The sequence below is a fragment of the Mus musculus genome, chromosome 1 (assembly GCF_000001635.26).
Source record: "Mus musculus strain C57BL/6J chromosome 1, GRCm38.p6 C57BL/6J".
NCBI lineage: Eukaryota > Metazoa > Chordata > Mammalia > Rodentia > Muridae > Mus > Mus musculus.
The window spans coordinates 62258033-62280386 of NC_000067.6; the positions used below are offsets into that span (position 1 = coordinate 62258033).

General features: G+C 37.4%; 1 protein-coding gene across 4 annotated transcripts in view; it reads left to right on the forward strand.

Moving 5' to 3' along the window:
* Window positions 1–22354, forward strand: part of Pard3b (par-3 family cell polarity regulator beta) — a 1003618-nt gene that overhangs the window by 619366 nt on the left and 361898 nt on the right. For all 4 annotated transcript variants that reach the window (XM_011238602.3, XM_006496298.3, NM_001081050.2 and 1 more), the window contains one exon: window positions 17851–17895. In XM_011238602.3, the coding sequence (XP_011236904.1) occupies window positions 17851–17895 (45 nt within the window). The remainder of the gene's footprint in view (window positions 1–17850; window positions 17896–22354) is intronic.

The following is a 22354-nucleotide window of genomic DNA, read 5'->3' on the forward strand; positions in this document are numbered from 1 at the left end:
GTATATATGCATGAGTCTGTGTATATATGTGTGTACATGTATATGTGTGTGTGTCCATGTGTGTGACTTGAGTGAGAAGCTAAGTAAATGCCATAGCAAATGTTTGGATGTCAGAAGACATGTTTGTGGATTCTGTTCTTCCCTTCCAACTTTACATGGATTTCAGCGATGTGCCTCAGGATGTGAGGCTTGCAATAGCAAAGACTTTTTACCTACTGAGCCATATTGTTAGTCCCAAGTTTCTTTTTATGCTTAATTTTGGAAAAAATAGAATTTTTTGACAAAATGCCACAATTGCTGTTGAGTGTTAAAGTTTAAACTGCAAGTGGGATCCATTACCAATCTCTAGTGATAAGTACAAAGACTATTTTAGGGTGTGGCAGAGGCTGTTTCTACTCATTCATGTTGGAAGCACTGCTGAGATGAAAGCAAGAGAGCTGACATCCAGAGGGACAAGGACATAGCTCAGAGTGTTCAGAGGTGACTCTCTCCACACATCGGTGACACCCACTTCCAGGTCTCATGCTCTACAGTAGCAAACTGGCATTTCCCCTCAAAGCTGATGATGTTCATTCTTTAACTCGCTCCCTGCTAGCCAGTAATCAACTTTCTTAAATTGTGTTGGGACAGTATTTCATGAGCCACTTCCTATTGTCCAAGAGTTTTTCATTGTTGATACAAGTAAATAAATAGTTGTAAAATGCATGAAAATATTGGAGTATATGAAGGTGTTTTATAGATTACTGGAAAATAAGTGTTTGAAGACAAATTGTAAAACTATTTGACAATTTTAAACTGTATGCAAACTGACAAATAATTAATGAAATTGATATATACTGGTGAAGTTGATCAGTGGTAAACTTTATTATAACCTATTGTTGATGTATGTTTTTGGATTATGATTATATGCAGTACCTTTGTATTTTTAAAAATCTCTACTTAGCATTTCTGTCATTAGGAGTCAACTTATAAATACTAAACATATACATACATGAAACTTCTAACCAGTCCAAGATCTTAGTAACATATGGTCATTTTTTTTTGTATTATATTGAGCCAGAGGTGTTCATGAAATTATAAGATTTTAAAATCAGTAGACTATGGTGTAACCAAAAAAAGCCTTTGACTATTTTAACAAGCTATATAAGGTGAAATGATAATATTCCAATTATTAAGTGTGTTACATACAATTATATTGATGGTAAGTGTATCTCTGTGTGTGTATGTATATATGAGAGAGGGGAATAGAGAAAGATGCAAAGAGAAAATGAGAGAAACTGGGCAAAATGTTAAAAATCATAATTTTTTGTGAAAATTGCATGGGTAGTTTTATCATTTATACATCCCTTATATTTCTAGACTTTAACAAAAGTGTGCATTAAATCTGTAACATAAAAGAATGGGGGTGTCTAACTACAGAAAAAAAGGTATATTGGGTGAATTAATTGAATTCATTTTTCTCTGAACTGTCACTTGTAAGTGGGTGATAAAACTATCAGGGCACAGCAATGTTTTTTAAGAGATTTCAACTTCATTCAAGTTACTCTTTATGCATTCAGCTGACTTTAGCTTGGGAACACATTCTACTGCAGAGCTCACAGAACATTCCCTGAAAGTGTAACCAACATTTGTGCATGTAAAATGAAATCTGCATAAGGCCAGCTCTGTGGGCCAATAGCACTGTCAGAGACCTAGGCTCCTTCCCATCTCTGCCATTCTTCACTTCCTGCCTTTCCCCCTCATATTTGTCATTTTGTAGTATCCAGATGGCTGCTATTGCTTCAGCAATCATATCCATGTCCTGGTCAAAAATAAATAAATAATAAAGTAGCAGAAGGCAAACAGTGTGCCAGCATGCTACATTTAATCCAGTGTTGTCTAAGAATGGCTGCCCAGAAAATAAGCAAATTCCTATTTGTACTGTCAGAACTAACATATGTTACGTGCCCCATGCCCCAGTTAGGATGTAAGGTCAATAGCATTGTTGGTGATGGCGTGTCAGTCACCCTACAATGTCTGCCACAGTTGCCAGCATGTTTCTGAGCTTCTGGCTGCCATATGTACGTAACCATAAACATGCACCATTCTCCTCGTGAACTCTGAAGAACTCCTGAGTCCTCTTAGGTCTTAGTCTTCAGAGACAACCATTCCAGCCCTATGGTTAAAAGAACTATAGAGTCTGTAGAAAAGTGGTGGAGAGCAACCTTCATATACATTCAAAGTCAAGGTTCAACCAATGCCAGTAGGCTAAGGTTGAGGATAAGCAGAGCTCCTTAGGAGAACAATGACAGCATTTTCAAATTAGAGGATGCAGTGAGAGAAGCCCTGGAGAAGGGAGACATTCCAGTGGGCAGGCAGCAGCAGATTACACTGCCTGTCAAGGAGTCTGACTTTCAGCTTCACACTTGCATGTCCTGAATTTTTGAAATAATTCTTTTGGTCAAAGTATCAAGGATTTAAAGGCCTTTTAATTTGTTTATTTGTCACCATGGATACAAGACATAGAGCCTGCAAACTACGCACACACACCTGCATTCATGTGCGTGCAAACACACACAAACACACACACCAACCAGAAAAAAAATTAGGTGCAACCGAAGTTATTCATCCTAGTATAAAATTAAAACCTCAAATTTGAAAATCTTGCCAGAATTATCAATTGTTACACTTAAGAGTTCATTTTAAATATTGTTACTTTCATTATGTATTGAGGATTTAAAAAACAAACAAAGATTGTTTTTTAAAAAATCAGTCAACCCTAATCTAAATAATTTTCAATAAATTAATAAATATTTCAGATTTTTGCAGCAACATTTTTTTTGTGTAGATGTAAAAGAAAAGAGAGAGGGAGAGAGACATAGTGCATAGTCACAACCAAGTGCTTTCTCTTTCCCTTCCTTGGTCAGCAGTCTCCTGTTCACCAAGGAAACCAGTGATCTAAGGAAAATGATGGAGAATTTACTGCCTATGAGATTACATTGGACTCTGGGTCTTGCAATTGTCTGGTTTTTTATTTTATGTTTTCTATTAGCTCAACCTTATCCTGGATGTTTCATATACCTCAATGCTTCCCCCCAAAGATAGATAGTGGATATTTAATATGTATCTGCAACTGCCTATTCTGCAAAAGGAGCCTGATTTAAGCGAGTTCATCTCATAGATGGGCATAAAATACCACATGAGTTCACTAGAGTGTGTGCAGAATTGTGTGCATCCTATTTAAGTGAGTGCTTGTGTGCTGTGAAATGAAGAGGCAGCACAAAAAGCCCCAGAGTTAATAACCTCTAATAAACAATGAGACTGGATGACAACTTTTCAAAATCTATTACACACTAGTAGCCCTGGTTCTGCACAGTTTGCATATTAAACAGATGATAGTAGGTTCTGGGCAGAAATATAGACAGCATTATATACTTCGATGCATGCCAGAAAAGAAATCTTTTGATAGCATTTACTGTAGCCAAGAACAGAAGCAGCTATACAATCCCCAGCCAGAAACCAGGTGCCAAACTTAATTCATGCAAAAAAAAAAAAATGGGTTGGCATCTTATAAGGTTGGTTAGCTCTCAGGAAAATGACCATAGAAATCCTGGGTAGCTGGGTTATGAGGTCTACGGGTTACAGTGCTGCTGGGCTGGCTAGATCACTTTCTTCTAAGCAGCTCAATGAGTAATCAGACTAAGTCCCAGGCAGGCATCTCACAATGCACATACAAAAGTACCAGGCTTGGTTTTCAGTTGGGTCAGCCTGGCACATGCCTTGGCTCCAGCAAGCTCACTTGTCAGATCTGTGGGAGACACACAGTCTGGTGTGGTAATAACACTGAGTGAGAGGTCTGGGGTTCAGAAAGAGCTGAATGTGGGAAACTGGTGAGCCACAGTAGAGATTAGCTTCAATAGGAATACATGTAAATTCCTGTCTTTAGATGGATGAAAGGAAGCAAGTCCTTCCAGTCTCGTTCCTGTCAAATATCTTTTCTGTGCTGCAGCCTGGGTGGTCTTTTAAAAACAGGAGTTAGATCATGCCCCATCTTTGCTTTTTTAAAATATCCATTCCACTGAGAATAAAGATGAACCTCATCCATCGGTGTGTTTTGAAGTCCTCCATGGCTGGCCTCTTCCTTTCTCTATACCTGCTCTCCCATGAATCCCCCTGTCTTAACGAATGCCCCAGTCATAAAGAAGAGCTCCATGTCTTCATGTAGAACCTGGCTGGGATCTTTCATATTTTCTCTACACACTTTTTCCTAGACATCTTCAAAAAAGTCAAATCAATATGCTTAATTTATTTCATTACCTACTTTCAATTTGATCATACTTTTTAAAAAAAATTTAACAAATATCCACTGAATACCTGCTGAGCATTAGACCTAATATAAAGTCTGTACATTTTTCATGGAGTTGGTGATCAAAAGGGAAGATTAGTGCTGAAGAATTTGATGTAACCTGGAATAAGAGGAGATGATAGTAATGGAGAGTGGGCGCTGAAAGACTCAACTTTATGCAGAGTGGCCAGAGAGGGCCTCTCTGATAAAGTCAGATGTGATTGAAAGGGACTGTGACCTAAGTGGCTATCCAAGAAAATAACAGTGTAGCCAGAGGAAAGAGCATGTTCCAAAGCTCTAAGAGAGGCATGTGCAAGGAACTGGAGTCAGCATAGGGCTGCAGGAAGACCATATACTGATGCATAGATAAGCAGAATAAAGCTGGGGAGGTGACAATGACCAGCCTAGGCAGGGCTAAGAAACTGTGGTAAACCTTTGAGTTCTCTTCTGCATGTATTGGTTAGAAAGTGTTAGAAGGCTTTGCGCCAGGAATTATCATGAAACCATTTTTCTCATTTCGTTTTGCAAGAATTAAGGTAGATGCCATGTTGAATATAAACTATATAGAATGTAGAATCCCTAAGATGAGTTAGAAATTATTATATTGGGAAAAGTGGAGTTGACCACATAGGTTTGCTATCACTTGCCACATGATTGTGATCATGTATGTGCTAGAAACAGTAGCAGAGCAGGGAGCAGGCTCTTCCTGATTTCCTCCATTCTAATATGTAGCATGTGACTGCATAACATCGGTCCTTCATAGATATATTTTAGACGAAGCCCTAGTTTAATAGCAGTTAATATAAAAAAGACCTCAGGGTTTGAAGTGACTGCACAGTTGATGAGCCAGCAATAGCCCTGTTTGGCTGCCAAGTGAGCTAATGCTGTCTTAGGTTGTATTAAAGAGCTTGGGGGTAGGGATGAGTGGAAGGGAGACATGAATCTGAGGCAATATTGTGTGGCTTCTACTGCATTTCAAACAGTAGCCCTGACCCTATATTCAGTTCCTACTTCAAGACAAGGTATCTTTCAGTTAAAATATAGCATACTGGACTCACCTGTGGTTCTCCCTGTGGCTTCGTCCACATATCCACACAAATTCTCTGAGATTTAACTGAGATTTTTCTCTGTTTTCTAATGAACAGCAGCCCATATACTTCCTGATAAGAATCTCAAAATATGCGGGACACACAACAATTTATGATACTCCCACTTATATGAGAGTATCAATGGTCATTTTGTTATTCTTCTTCTGGGTTACATCACTTATGCCATGTTTTGACCATCAAATTTAGGATCTTCTAGGTATGGGGATATAATCCAGTTGTTAGAGTCAGCCATGAAACCCTGAGTTTGATTGCTAGTGCCACATAAACTGTTATGATAATGCATACCAGAAATCCATCCAGTACACTGTTATTTTTAGGCAGCACTATGTATTCAGCCACATAGTTTATTATGAAAGTCTACTTTAGTAGATAGTGAATACTAGAAAAAAGTAGTCTGTGCAAAGTCAATTGCAAAACCTTACCTCTGTGTCTCACATAGTATCAAGAGTTTATGCACCAAAGTCAGGAATCATTCTGCTTTCAGCTTTTTGTTTATAAACCTTGGAACACAACTGTCCTTAGGCTCTGCTTTCTCTTTTATAATAAAATGATAATGCCCACTCAGACTTTTCCTAATAATTAAATGATATTGTATGTGTTGGGGTGCTTACAGTTCCTACAACTTACATTCATAAGTGTATCCATCATCTGCCTCTGTATTCGTCCTAAAGGATAAACTAAATGGAAGGAAATAGAAAGGTTTTTCAATAATAGAATGAGAAATGTTCTTCATCACTTAGTAGTGAATGGTGGCTGGATATTGCGTGACTTGTGCCCTGAATTTTAGAGTTGTAATGAGTATCATCTTCAAGTAATTTAAATATTTCTCAAAAGTCTGGAATTTATGGGAGTTTTTATATTTTGGATAAAATCAAGAGTCCAGTGCTAGCAAATGGCAGGAATCCACAGAGAACGAAGATTCCTATGAAGCAAGAGTTCTCATCCTGCTGGTGCCAACTCCTTTGGAGGTATAACGACCATTTCACATTGGTCACCTAAGACCACTGGAAAACACAGATATTTACTTTCCAATTCATAAAAGCAGCAAATTACAGTTATGACATACCAACAAAAGTAATTTTATTGTTGGGGGGGGGGAGGGTGGGTCACCGCAATGTGAGGAACTATATTACAGAGTCACAGCATTAGGAAGGTTGAGAACCACTGCTCGAAGGAACTTCATCTCATACAAATAGCCTGTTCCCTGGCATAAATTGGTTTTAAGAAAAAAAAAATCAAGCAGAGATTCCATAGCACTAATATTAAAGACGTATATAAACTACACCTTCTTAACACACGAAGATGAGAAAATGTTGTTTTCCTCCACTGAGGGAGCCTAAACATTATCTTTTTGTAAACTTCAAAGTGGTATCTATGCTAGGAAGCAAATGTGTCCCTGGTTAGGAAAGACTGAGATGAAAGAAGATTCAGGGAGGAGAAGATTCTAGTGAGGAATTAGCCTGGGAAGAGGACTAGTAATGGTGCACGTGGATTGTGAGACAGTTCTATAAAACGTAAAACCACTGAGAAGAAATGAAGTCTGGTGCATTAGATTCAGTAAATGATGAATGAAACAAAGTATTAAGAATGAGGTGGAGGATTTAAATCTTGAAAGCAATTATGGTTTGCCAGGCAGTAGTAGAATATTAGTGAAAGATTGAGGTACAAAGAAAAATGACAGAAATGATATTTACATCAATGTGAATTAATCAGTAATATGTGTGGTAGACATGGGAAGTGGAGGTAAGCCAAGGGTAAGTTGATGGCAACTATAAAAATTCAGCCATAGTTTATTGAAAGTCTGGGTCAAGAGGTGAGGATCTTTGGAAGATGTAGACAGCTGGCCTTCTGTAACTGTTGGTTACAGAGACAGCATGTGACCAGTCCTGCATCTGGACATTCACCAGCTCAGATGCATTCTCTTTGTGCTTCAGTACTTAGAATAGCCCAGCAAACCCCACCTGTTCTCATCGTTGCTTTATAACACCCCCATGTGTGAAGGAAGCGGGATGATAATCCAAACTCTTAGGCAGGGATCAAGCTCTCAGCTCAGCATGCTCTGAGCTTGGCTTTAGATTGTAATTGCTAACCTGGCTTTTATGGCACCAGCTCTGGGGGTTAGGATGGTTTAATTCATGAGGACAGTGGTGTTTTAGTATATTAAGTATATTAAATTAATTTAAAGTGCATTTCATTTAAATCAACAAATATCACACTATAGCCCACTATCCTGTTCTCACCATGACTTTTAGTAGTTGAGATAAGGAGCTGGAGCTGAGAATCTAAGAGAAGAAGGGTCACTGGGGAGCATAGAACAGAATGCCACAGTGGTGAGAAGAGACGGAAGTCCTGATACATGTGCAGTCTCTCCCCAGTATTGGACAGTGTCGTAGTTAGAGGATGCATGAAAAGGAACTATCAAGTCAGCTCAAAAGGATCCCCAAAACAGAGTGGGGAGCTCACACAGACTTGAGGTGGTTTCTGTCCTCAAAGCCCATGTAGTCACAGACATGTGTGCGTAAGGATGCCATTGTGAGGATGGCAGGATCTCATCATCCTCCATTAATGCGGCTGTGACACTGCTAAAAATGGTCTTAAATGCAAAGGCCAGAAGGATCAGTTCTCTCCAAGCAACACAACTATGTCCTGTGGGTATCTTTTAAATCATAAAACTATCAAACATCCAACAATATAAAATTTATACTATTCAGCATTCACAAAAGATCAATGCACATACAAGGAAGTACAGAAACATGAACATAATGAGGAAATCAACAATTAAATGCACAGCTGACATAAATATTAGAATCAGCAGACAAAGCCTTTAAAATTTATGAGAATTCATTTATGAATTTTAAGAAAACATAGATTCAACCTATTAAACACACATGGAAAATATATCTGTGAAGATATTGAAAAATAAGACATATGTAACTTTCATAAATTCAGTTTCTCTTCTGCCATGCCACTGGCTAGATCTAACTTCATATTCAGCATTACAGGAAACAAGATAGGTTAATAGGAGGAGACATTAAAGGACTTAAAAACTGAAACAAGATGCCACAGGACACCAACATGCCCAGTGACTACAGAACAATGGCAGGTGACTTATTGAGCCTATTGCTAAATCTGCAAAAAGAGAGAAAGGGCTATGTAAAAAGCCCAAGGAACAATTTTTTTCCAAGTAGAATTAAAATTAGAAACCGAAAATCTCAATAAGAAGGCACATGCCATGCATAAACAAATAAATAAGAAAGTGATAGCAAGGCCCACTGTAGCCCAGCCGCTCACACCAGAGAATCTAAGGTGCAGATGGAGCAGTCAACATGCTGCATGGAGAGCAAGCATGAGAGCAGCAGACTGGCAGGTTTCACAGGGAAAGCAGACATGGGAAGGAAGGTAAAGCAGCATGCTAAGATCACCAAAACTGCTACGAGAAAACCAGCCTTTTACCAAGCTAGCATTCTTCACCCACAGAAACTACCATCCACAAACAAGGGCCAAGCAAGCAATTTTCTAGAAATACAAAAGCTGAAAGGATTCATCACCACAAGTTTCTCTCTCTCTCTCTCTCTCTCTCTCTCTCTCTCTCTCTCTCTCTCTCTCTCTCTTTCTGTCTTTCTTTCTTTCTTCCTTTCTCTTCACTCACATGATTTTATTATTTTTTATTAATCATTTTATTTGTTTACACTGCAAATGTTGTCCCCCTTCCCAGTTTCTCCTCTGTAAGCCCCCTTATGCATTCCGCCTCCTCTTTGCCTCTAAGAGGGTGCTCCTCCAGCCACTCACCCTATCCTGCCTCACTGCTCTAGCACCCATATATGTTGGGGCATCAAGCCTCCAAAGGACCAAGGGCCTCCTCTCCCATTGATGTCAGATAAGGCCATCCTCTGCTACATATATATCTGGAGCATGGATCCCTCCATGTATACTCTTTGGTTGGTGTTTCAGTCCCTAGGCGCTCCTAGGGGTCCAGTTAGTTGATATTGTTGTTCTTCCTATGGGGTTGCAATCCCCTTCAGCTCCTTCAGTCTTTCTTCTATCTCTTCCCCAGGCTCAGTCCAATGGTTGGTTGGGATCCACCAAGTTTCTTATATGAAATATTGAAGCTGAACTTCTCAGGTGTAAAGAAATGATGCCAGATAGAATGAAAACATTTGATAAGAACAATAAAATGATAATCCATTGACATAATTGGTGAGGGCAAAATAAAGACATGATTTTTCTGAGGATGGAGGAGAGGTCACTGTGCATTTTATTCATATTGAACAGATATTAAACCAATCTTATGAGCAATAATTTTGGCAACTAAAATGTGATAGATAAATTTCGTGAAAGAGTCAAACTATCAGGCATTTACAAGAAGAAATCAAGAGTCTGAGTATCTCTGTAGCTCTTAAAGAAATGTAATTATGGTGGAGTGGTTTCTCTGAAGGAACTCCAGGCCTGATGGCTTTCTGTGAAGTCAAATGCTTGACAGGATGATAGCAATTCTGAAGAAACTCCAGAGAAGTAAAAAAGAAGGGATACTTTCTCAGCTCAATTCCTGAAGCCAGCTTCTCTATGATACAAATATAATATACAGACAACTGTAAAAAATAAATAAACAAAAAGAATGCAATAGGCTCACAGCCTTCATGAGTTACCACAGAATCCTTTTACATGTTTGAAAAATTATAGTCAACACTATGTCTAAAAAATGGCATATCATTACTAACTGGGGTTACCCAAGGAATGCAATGTTCATCTTTCAATATAAGTCACCTAGAAACAGGCTAATAAAATAAAAAAATCCAATTTTACCAGTGACCTCAGGAAAAAAGTTAACATTATCTAACAATATAAACTCAAACATATGATGTAACTATAAGCAAAAGAATCACAAAAATGCAAAGTTCAATATTGTGCTTAACTCTGACTAAGGTATAAAGGCCTAGAGAACAACTATGAAGCTTCAAAACAAAACACATATTCCAGGATTCCAGGGTGCGTGAAATAATGATTAATAAATAATACAGAAAGGGAGAGGAAGAAAGAGAGGGAGAGAGAAAGAGGGGGGAGAGGGAGAGAGAGAGAGAGAGAGAGAGACTGTACATTTGAAAAAACAAGGAGGTGCTTGTAGGAAAACTTGGGGAGGGGGGAGGAAAGGAAGAAATGTAATTATATTATAATCTCAAATATAAAAAAGTAAAAAATGACAGCTACCATAAAATAATAATTAACACCTATCAAAAAATAGTAACATAGTTGATACATAGGCTTTTGCTGTACTTTATTGCTACACATGTGCCATAATTTTTTACTTTTCCCATATTTAATAAAAGCAAATTTTAAGCCTACTGTTTTTGTTGTGTGTTTCTGGATATCCTGTAACAGAGAAGCATTTATTTATTCTGCACAGCTTGGGAAAATTCTGACATTTGCATATTGAAAGGAAAGCTTATTGTACCAAGTCTTCAGAGTTTTAGAAATATAGTGTGTTGGAAGTATAGTGTGCTATTTTCTATAAGCAGAGAGAACTGCTATTTCAAGTGTCATATCCTGTGACAAACAAGCGTGATTAGTGCCAATAAGCCAAATATAGGAGCCAGTGCCCCAGGGACCAGTCACATCAGACTCAGCTCTGGAGAAAGACAAGAGTGTGACCAGCTTACCAATCATTCACTTTTCTATAATTCTTCCATTCACTACAGGGGATGTAAGAATTTATGTTTATTCTGAACAGTTCTATCCTGTTTTGGCCTAGTGCAATCCATACCAGAATTAGATTCCAATCATCTTCTCCCATCCTTCCTTGCCAGAAGTTTGTCTGCAGATTGTGCCATAAGAATTTCACAGAATGTATCTGCATTATGGTGTGTGTGTGTGTGTGTGTGTGTGTGTGTGTGTGTGTGGAGAGAGAGAGAGAGAGAGAGAGAGAGAGAGAGAGAGAGAGAGAGAGAGAGAGAGAGAGAGAGAATATACCACTGCTTCATTCATTAATTTACAACCCTTTGATGAATGGACAAATCCAAAATGTTGTCCTTTCTTTATTATTACAAGTATTTTCCCCACTAATTAAATGTTCATGAGTACATATAAGATGCTAGGCCTGATTCTTGGTAATGGAAAAACAGGACATCTTGCCTATTAAAGGTATTTATAGTTTAGTGTGAATTAGATACACAAGTAATGGTAGGGTAATTGCCAATCATGATTTTGTCTCCAAACTTAGCATGAAGAAATAGACATAGTGTTTAAAGCATATTCATCAGGGTAAGGAGGGATGAATTTTGCTATAATATGGGTCCAAGAGCAGATACTATTTGTACTTCATATTGATGCATCAAGTTGCCGGACCGTTGGAAATATCTTTGGGACTTGCTGGAGTATACAGGCAGGCAAGAGTGGCAGTAAGGTCTGAATCACGGTTGTAACCAGAAGTTCTATGACAATGAGTTTGTGTTTTTCATCCAGTTGCATCCTATGAAGAATGATTTACATTTTACCTACAAATTCATTATTTAAAAAAAAATACAACAATAAAAAAAAAACCCAGCTCAGTAATTAGTTCACACCTTCACCTGTATTGGCATCACAATCCAAGCCAGGGCGAGCTTCAGGCTGGAGCGCCTCCTCCTCTCGGTGCTGTCTGCTCCCTGCACTGTGAGTAAAGGTGACCAGCGTGACCAGGTTCATATGTGACCTCCTTAGATCCAGTGTCCACCCATAGAAGCCTGCACTGGCTTTATGAGTCCTGTGTCTTTCTGGCTCCCCGTGGTTCCCAAAGCACACCTTCCTCCTTCTTACACACGGTTTACGGTACAGCACATTTGGATTTCTGTAGTGGGTCACAAGTATCATCTTCTGATTATTTTGAGAAAGCTAGTATGTATTGAATCAATTCAAAACTACTGAATTTAAAAGAAAAAAATTTTCAATATTTTTAGTGAGTTAAAAACAATAACAGGAAAATATGAAAATTAAGTTTTTTATCGTATGTTTTAAGATTTTTAAAGTTTATAGAGGGAGAAAAACATTTTGAAGATCTCACTGAAGAGTTAAGAACATATGGGGAGTCTGATATGACTGAGGGACATGAGTCTTTGTTTTTATCCTGTGTCACCGTGGAGTAACAATATAGCATGACATTGAAAGAAAAATTTGGTCTACCAAACTTGATTAACTTATTCTCTGAGCAGGAATGTATCCAAATTGGAGCTCTCTGTTTTGGTAGGCTTCTAAGAGACAGTGTGATGACCATAAACATCTTGTGCTGGCTCTACAATCTTTTTAGCAAAAACCTTGTTTTAGTTTGTGTGTATGTGTTTAGGTGGGTATATATGTGCATGTATATGAATGAATGTGCATGTATGTGTATATGTGCATGTGTGTATGTGTATATGTACATGTGTGTATGTGTATATTTGCATGTATTATATCTATGTGCATGTATATGTGTATATATAAGTGTGCGTGTGTGTGTGTGTGTGTGTGTTTCAGAACATGGAGTAACTTTTCAACACATTAAAAATCCAAAGTGCTGAAAACTCAAGAAAGTCTGTTCAGAGAAACGATATGCCAAATAGTCACTGACATAAGAAAACACTATAAATTAAGGCAGTAATAGTTCATGGTTACTGAGAAGGGAACTTAATTTACAACTAGAATCAGGTTTACATTCCTTAGAAATTCTGGAAATCCATCACTGGCACAGAAATTGATCTGCTAAAGGAGAGGAAAATTGATTCCTAATATTGGCAATTACATCAATTTTAAGTTCTGGTGGGACAACTCTTGGAAACAAATTTATTAACCACAAAGGAATTACTTGCTACTCTAGAAAATGATATAAAGAGTAGTATTTATAGCCTCATTTGAAGAAATATCTTCATTATGGCAGACAACAGCTTCAGGACTGTTGTCTCAATTATGTTAAAGATATTAAGATAAAAAAGTAAGTGAAACCAGGCTATCTGTATAAAAAGCAAGCACAACATCATATTTTAGAGTGTCTCTTTTGCCTCAAATTATCTCCCTACGAAGGAGTGGGAATCTGAACACATTTGCATACTTCCATTCAAGACATGCTGTTGGCATTCTCAAAAAGAATAAGTGTAGCTGATGGCAATTTTTATCTGAAGAGATTTGTGTGTGTTAGCAATACACCATATCCTGTCAGCTAAGAAGAGCATATGGGGCCCATTAACTCACCAAATCTGCCACTGTTCTGCAAATTTTTATTAAGCAAGTGAAGTCCCTAATAGTCACTTATGTTATAGAATGCGTGTCAAATGCTATCAATAAGCAAGGGGATTGTTTTCCCCCAGTGAGAAGGCATTTGAAGTGTGTAAGAAGGCTTGACAAAAGAATAAAACACTTTAAGCAAGCACTGTATTAATAAAAATGCACCCTACTGGGAGCCAACATGCATGCATATTATGTGCACTTTAATGTTTGCTGCTAACAAGTTTGGAGAATGCCATCTTGATCATAATTTTTTCCCCCTCCATGTTTTCCTTCTCTGGATTCTAACAATGAACCTGGTGGAAATTAAGTGAAAAGAAAGATGCTGTGTGTTTGTGCGTTCTTAAAATGTGTGTTCTTGGTGGTTGCGCACTCTCCATAGACTTAGACTTCAAAGACTTTGAAAGAATTAGAAACACAGACCATCATGGCTGCTGAATTCCATGCAAGTCTGAGGAAATCAGCAGGAAATCAGCAAACATCCAAAGCAAATAGTGTCCTCTTTATTAAGCACCTGTGGCAAACAAGCCAAATAGTGTCCATCGATCTTGTGTTGAGTGTCAGGAAACAGGTTAGTATAGAAATCTCATTAGCTAAAGAAAGCCAGAGAAATCTCAAAAAAGGCAACTTCATAATCTCCCCTGGCTTTTAATAAGGCTACAGTGAGAACAGTGGTGGTAGTGAAAATGTCTTTGAATTACTTCTTCAAAAGGACTCAACATTTCGTTCACATCACTTCAATTGCTAGAATATTCCTTGAATATACCCAAGAGCAAATAGTTGCAGTCCTTGTGTAAAATTGAAGGTTAAGGAATCCAACACAATGAACTCCAGAACTTTATGAAGAAAGAAATGTAAAGCAACCTTCCATTGGAACCAGAATGTAAAACCACAGGGTCTTCTCCATCAGAACTCTGTTCCATGACACTTTGTCTTCTTTGCTGTCTTGGAATAGAAGACCTTCCATGCATGAGGCCAACTTAATTTTCAGTTTCTTATACAAGCCTTTCATTTAAAAGTTTAGACCTGTTGTGAATCATGTTGCTACCATTTCAGTCCCTGCACTATCTCAATATAATGCAATTGAACAACTACACTTAAGCTCCAGTCCCGGGAGATAACTAATAGTCACTCTAAGGTGATGTGGGTTATAAAGGAAGTTGGGTATTAATTATAATACTTGCCATTTAAAAAATTGGTGGTGTGTGTAATTTTACCTCATTTTCTCATTTGCCACTGTTATTTAAATTGCTTCCCAGCACCAAGCATGTGCAGAAAAGATGATTGTTCCAAATTTAACCTTTTAAATAAAATGTGTTCTATTAATTAAGTCATTGCCGCACCCTCTCTTTTCCATTATGTTTGTTCATTTGTCGTTGATCCTAAAGATAGGCATCTGTGTCAGAGAATATTTGGAGAAAGACCCCTAATTTTTGTGCCTGTCATCCATTTGGATTTTTCCACAGTGTTTTTAAAAATAGTTTATTTCAGTGTTCTAAAGAATTCCAACTTGTCAATTGAGGTAATAAGTATTCCCACTGGGGATAATAGACATTATTCAGCCAAAGAAGTTTAAAAGTTCCTTGTAAAACCTAATGTGACTAAGAAATTTGCAATATTTGGATAAAATAACCAAAAAGACAAACTAGGCAGAAGCAACCCTTCGCTCAACTGTATTTTCAGTGTACCTTTTCCAAAAGCAAAACGAGTCATATCCGCTGCATCTGGAGTGCACCATTCAGATAGCCCATCAAAACTCCAGATGCCCTGTTCTCAGTTACTCTTTCTATATCTCTGTATAGTCCTAAGGAAGTACAGTCATCAACGCCATCGCCACCAAGTCTTACCTGGCACAACTCTCACATCCTTGCTTATCAAAGTCTTACCTAGATCTGGGCTGAGTAATTTTTCATTTTTTTTAAATCTTCCATAATTTTCTGTGTGCTGCTTGTCCCCCTGTTCTTAGCATGGACAAAACAGGAGTTAACGAGTGGTTAGTCATTTTCATGGTAACGGGGGTAGTTGAGCCACACTTGTTCAGTTACCACCAGTCATATTTCCACCTTTCTGTGACCATGGCTAAGGTTTACTTTGCGGCTATCGAGTGGTCTTCCAAGCATTTAACATGCACTTCCCTGGACATGAACTCACTTGCATTTTCACCACAAACTATTGGGCACGCACTTCATAGTGAGCTGAATCTCACAAAGGTAAAATGACTTTTAGGTTACTGATGGAAATACACCTGAAACTTTTATACAATGGAAATTAAGTTTCCAAGCCAGGCTCCTAACTCTCAACATGGCTTCTTTTATGTTAAGTCAGGATAAATAATTTAGGTTGAATACATTTGAATTTTAAATTTCCAGCATGCTAAATTATAAATTTAATTATTGTTTTAGTTTGGGATTTTTCTGCTGTGAACAGACACCATGACCAAGGCAACTCTTATAAGGGGCAATATTTAATTGGGGATGGCTTACATGTTCCGAGGTTAAGACCAGTATCACCATAGGAAGAAGTATTGCAGTGTCCGGGCAGACATGGTACTGAAAGTTCTACATCTTCATCCGAAGGAAGACAGGAGCAGACTAAGGCAGCTAAGAGGAGGGTCTCAAAGTCCACCCTCCACCCCCAGTGACACACTTCCCCCAACAATGCCACTCCTTGAGCCAAGCCACCACAATTGTAAAAATATATCTTATATAGTTTAAGTTTTAAATAATATATTATATATGCAATCATAAATAAATATTACAGGTATATAGCATTGCATATTATATGATAATATATAATTATATATTTTAATTTTTAAAAATATTTTTATTAGGTATTTTCCTCATTTACATTTCCAATGCTATCCCAAAGTCCCCCATACCCTCCCCCCCACTCCCCTACTCACCCACTCCCACTTTTTGGCCCTGGGTTGGGGAGCATGTGGGGGACTTTTAGGATAGCATTGGAAATGTAAATGAAATAAATACCTAATTAAAAAAAAAGAATGTGTTCATGGGGCATACTGATAAGGGCTTTCATATATCATCTGATATTAATATCAGTTTAACAATAACCCTCTGTAGCACAGTGGGAATCCTTTCTGTATTTTCTAGTAGGGCTTTTGTAGAATCCATATTATTTATTTAAATGTTTGATAAAATTTACCTGTGATGTCACCAAGTCCTAACCTGTCTTTAAGGGAAAATTTTATGAACAAACATTTTAAAATTCAACTATTAGGCCATGCATATGGTTTATTTCTATGTATTAAAGCTTTACTAATGAGCCTTTTCAGAGGTTGGTTTTTTTTTTTTCTGTTGCTTGACAGCTGTGTAAATTTTGACCTAATTCTTCCACACTATTGATGCATGAGCCATCAACATTTTTAAGTGAACTGTCTGCTTGCCATTTCAGCTGCTGGGATTGGGCATTGGTTTCATCTCTGTGCAAACTTTGAATCTTTTCTTTCTATTCATCATTGGTTTTCTATGTCTTAGGGATATGGGGGGAGGATAATGTCTCTGATGATGTCAAAAAAATTGTAAGTTGGTTCCATGCTCTCTAAACTCCATATGCAAGGACATCACTGGATTCTGTCTTGTATCATCTTTCTACACCATCTCCAGGAAGCTGTCTAGACTGAAAGCTGGGGCTATCATAGTGTTGACTATATTTGTTTTCCATCCTTATAAGTCTGTCCTTTGTGACCTAATGTCTACTTTGTTGAATGCTATTATTACAAATTTTGTCCTCTCTTTATTAGGAAAATATAAATCTTTCCTTTTTTCTCTATTTTGACCAGATATAGAAGTCTGGTTCTTGAGTCTTGAATATGTATATATTTATTGCTTTAATGCTCAAGGAGCTTTATTATCTATTATATGTCCCTAGGACATTGAATTTAATTCTTCTCTTACAGACATCAAAGAAAGAGCCCAGTTAAAAGAACTACAAGTAATGACATTTTTTGATAAGCATTACATTCATAGGAGGCCTAATAAACATAGCTCTTCATAGTTGACTATAAAATGTCTGTGGATAAAATTGAGGCACCTCAGGATAGGCTGGAAGAAAACAAATCTCAAGTCTTTGCCAATAAAAGATTTAATTTGTTGTAAATCTATATTAATGTATTGTTTTAAAATGTCGGATTTACAGGCAGGTCTAATCCTTGTCTCTTTTCTTTCTTCTCAGTGCCAGATGAAGGCAAAGTTCAGTCGCTGGCGGATCGCAGATCAGGTAAGAAAGTCTGGGCCACTGGCTTTCTCTTCCTGGAAATCACTGGCTGCATTTGGATCCCATTTCTGTGCAGCAGCCAGTGAAAGGCTTTCTAATTAATACATGAGATGTCTCTGTCTTCCACAAAGATGAATTATCGCTTGGCTTTGGGCATGATGGCATAATGCATGCTGACTCAAAAATGTTTGAGAGAAGAAAGGTTCCCAAATCATCATAAAACCCAAAGTCTTAAACCTAGATGCTAGCTGAATACTTTCAAGAAACAAAAATGTTGAAAAGGAAAGCTAACAACGTTTGGAAATTTTTCCTACATGAATTTTAAATGAAAACAGGGGGACAGAGAACATCAAAGAAAGATGTGGTCATTTCTCAGGGTAAAAAATTAAAATAGACATGGGTAACGCTGCCTGTCCCTAGAAGGGGCTGTGCCAGAGGTAACTGCATTATTTCTCTTCTTCCTCAGGGGTGAGCTCCCATGCTCTTCTCTGAGAAGCCACCTACGTCTTAGTCTGTCATGATGAGGCACCTTTGTGGACCAATCCCAAGCCTTCCCTTCTTTTGCTAGTAACCTCCCTTCCCTCAGCATCATCAACACATATTATTTGCAAATACATAAAGTTAATAAGATACCAAACACTGAAGTAGTGCCCTATCTCTGGGGGTGCTTCATTTTGTAGAAAAATATCCATTTGACTTAGGCCTGCGACTCTACAGAGGGCTCTGGGTGGTTGGCATTCCTCCAATGCTGAAACAAAGAATTCTCCCCATTGCTGTGTTTGTGTGCCAATTACCTTTAGAGCAGGAAGTGGTCTTGATGCCTCGTTAATTTTGTCATGTTCCAAGACAGGGCAAGATTATGATTTTTTTCTTTTTCTCCTTCTCTAGATTTTTTAATGTCTGCAGCCGAGAACTTCTCTTAGGTTCATACTCTTAAGCTTCTTTTCCCTTTCTTCCTAATAAAGAGCCCAAGTAGTTAGACACTATGAACAAAAACACGTTGTGGTTTATTAAGAATTTTTATAAATTGTATTTGTGAAAATGAGCAAATAATAAGCTTTCTGGCTATTTCTACAAATTCCAATCTTATTTTAATTTTAGCTTTCAAAAAAAAATCACTTCTTGATGTTAATCAAAAGTTACTGTCACTCTTAACTGAGAATATCATCTTCGCTTATTGCTATAATAAAAATGTTGGCTTTTATCTAATGTGGAATAAATATTTATGAAGAACTACTCTACACAACTTGAAATAATAACCCCACAGATTTTCAAAAACTTCAAAATTGGCAGAATTTCATAGCTGGCAGGTCCGCATGACAACTTTACCTCAGGCAGCAGATGGATGTAGTACCAGCAAGCTTTGTTCTATATGAAGCATAGTGCTAAAGTACAATAAGAGAGATAAGGATTTGTTTTTAATATATCACCACTCCAATTATCATTGTTCTTATATCTTGACACCTTCTAAACAATCATATATCATATAGTTTATTGTTGGAAATCTGTGGAATCTAAGTGGAATGCAAAAATCAAATCAACTTGATTATACCTGATTCAGTTTGATCCAGTTTGAGCTATAAGGCACGAACCAATTAAAGATTAAGGCAAAGAAGAGATTTGATAGCTGTACAGCAAACATGACCTAAGTGAGGAGGGTAAAAAATACACCTGTAATTATATAGTGATGTGTTACAGCAAACAAGTGAATCCTATAAAACATTAAAGATAGTTGGGAGGAAGTACAGAGCATCATTAGAGAAAAACATGTGGCTAAGTTTACGAATGTTCATGTTCCAAGAATGTACCCTCTACCAGTTTTCTATATGTGTGTTTTTGAAAAGTAACCTTAAATATGATTTTCTTCAGGCACTCATCTCTCATATAAAAACTCAGCTTCCATATGTATTCAGCATTCATTTAGAGCAGGGGTACTTAGCTTGTAGGATATGACCCCTTAGTGAGGGTTGCATATCAGATATCCTGTGTATCAGATATTCACATTATGATTCATAACAGTAGCAAAATTACAGTTATAAAGTAGCAATGAAAAGGGTTTTACAGTTGGCATTCACTAGAAGCTGAGGAATGGTGTTAAATGGTTGCAGCATTAGGAAAGTTGAGAACCACAGATGTAGAGGGATTTCTCATGGGATGTTGATGATGGAGGTGGTGATGATATGCTAGCAACAAAAGATGAAGGTTTCCTTTAATTCTGACAATTTCTCTCAATTAAATCCGACTTAAAATTTTACAACAAATAATGAGAATATATGTAGTCAGAAAGGTAATTGACAGATGACAGACAGACAGACAGACAGGTAGATACATACATACATACATACATACATACATACATACATAGATGGAGGATAGATATATACATGGATGGATGGATGGACAGATAGATAGACAGACAGATAATAAATATAAAATCTGTAATTTCAAACGTCTATGGGCACCCGGTAGGTGATTATCAGACTATATGTTACCTGATAAGGAATCATGGTCATACTTCTGCTAATGTTCAAATGATCCCTTAAAGCTCTCTTGAAATGTGATTTTCCTTCCCGAAATCCTGTCTTTGGAATACTTAAGTATCCAAATAGATCAGCATCTTTTTGGCTAAGAAAAGCAGCTTTCTCTTTAATTCCAGAAATGTGGACAGCTTTAACATTATCCAAGACTATCAGGAAGTTAAAGTAAATTAAATTGTATCTGCTGACTTAAATCCACCATCCATCTTATTTGGGAGGGTATTCAACATTTAATAAATTCATCCGAGTTAAGCTTTCTTCTGAGTCAGCTACTTAGTGAGTTGAGAGCCATTCTGTGCCAACTTCCATCTGCTGGTCTGCCTTGGGTACATCCCAATTTTGTGACAAGATTTTTGGCACCTTTTCCTTGGCTTTATCTTTAAGTGGTTGATGCTTCAGGGCTAAAATCATATCAAAGGGCCAGGTAAGATAAATCTTTCTTTAATTTCTGGCTCAAAATGGTGGTTCCCTTCACCTCTTCTGGAATCAACTCATTATTCTTGAGAGTCCCATAACAACCACATTCCATCCCATCATTACCTCAGTGAGATTTTTTTTAATATTTTGCAATAGTCTCTATATAAGGGAGGTCTTTATGGCTACAGAACGGTAACTTAGAGAAGTTGGAAGTAAAATAGCTTTTGCTTGGTTCCTTTAAAAAAGCAGCACAAGTTCTAGTGAGCCTTGAAAAGTAATTTAACATCTTTCTATATCTCAGGAATTGAACTCTAGAAATGCAAGGCAGAAAATACATTTAAAGAAGAAAACTAATTTTATTATTTTTCTGCAATTAAAACACTATATCATTATCCCCTTCTACCACCTTTGCCTTGTGCTCTCAAATTCATGGCCCCACTTTCTTTAGTTGTTTATATAGTGTGTGTATGTGTGTGTATGTGTGTGTGTGTGTATGTGTGTGTGTGTGTGTGTGTGTGTGTTTCTAGAAGCACAATTACAACCTGCTCAGCATATATCAAGTTCCTTATATGTAAATGATTTTGGTAATGGCCACTTGGTATTGAATAACCAGTTTTAAGATGACTTCAGTGTTTTGAAGAAATCTTAGAATTCAGAGAAAGTAAAATTAACTTAAACTTGATAATTAAAATTTCTGCTTAATTTTTTTTATTCTACTCAGAGCAATAAAGGTTATCTGAGAGCTACAAATTTCTTGCTTTTCCTGTTTTTATACTAAATTTCAACCAATAGTTCAGTGTTCCTCTTGCACTTGTTTGAAAGGACTTATAAATTTTGCTTTTTTTTTTTCCTACTGTGTCGTCTTCTTCTTCTGCTGTTTTGATTTACTGCTTGGAGCTGTTTTAATATGTATTGACTGTCTGCAGGGATCTTTGCTGACCCAGCTCTTTAAGATGATGCAGTACTGAGAGAGCCAGGGAGTTCTTCTTTACGAGGCCTGACATATTAATTAGCAAAATGGACTAAAAAGCTTTCCGATTTCTACTTTAATTTCTTATATTCTCAAACACCTGTCTGTACAGCTGTAAACCAGGCAAGTCTGTGAAAGTAATGGTGAGCAGTAAGTGCAGACCTTCTTTGAATCAAGTTTATCAGTTAAGGAACACATGCTTATTAGCAACTGAGGTAGATCTCTGCATGCCATAGAGTTTAGCTGATATGCTGACACAGTCGATTGGTAGAGAAATTAAACCTCTGGGCGTTTGAACTTGATCTCCCAGAAGGTCACTGTTGTCTTAGGAAATGAACCTAGATATTGTGCTGTAGCAAAATTTGTGTTTTCTTAGAATGTTCCTAACACCCTATGAGCCCATGAACTGACAATAGTGGAGAATATAGCTTCTTCGATCCCATTCTATTGGGAAGATAGAATTGACATTTGGTAAACTTAGGTAGCTTAAAAGGGAACACATACTCCAGACTGATAATCTCATGAAAGTGAGGGACAT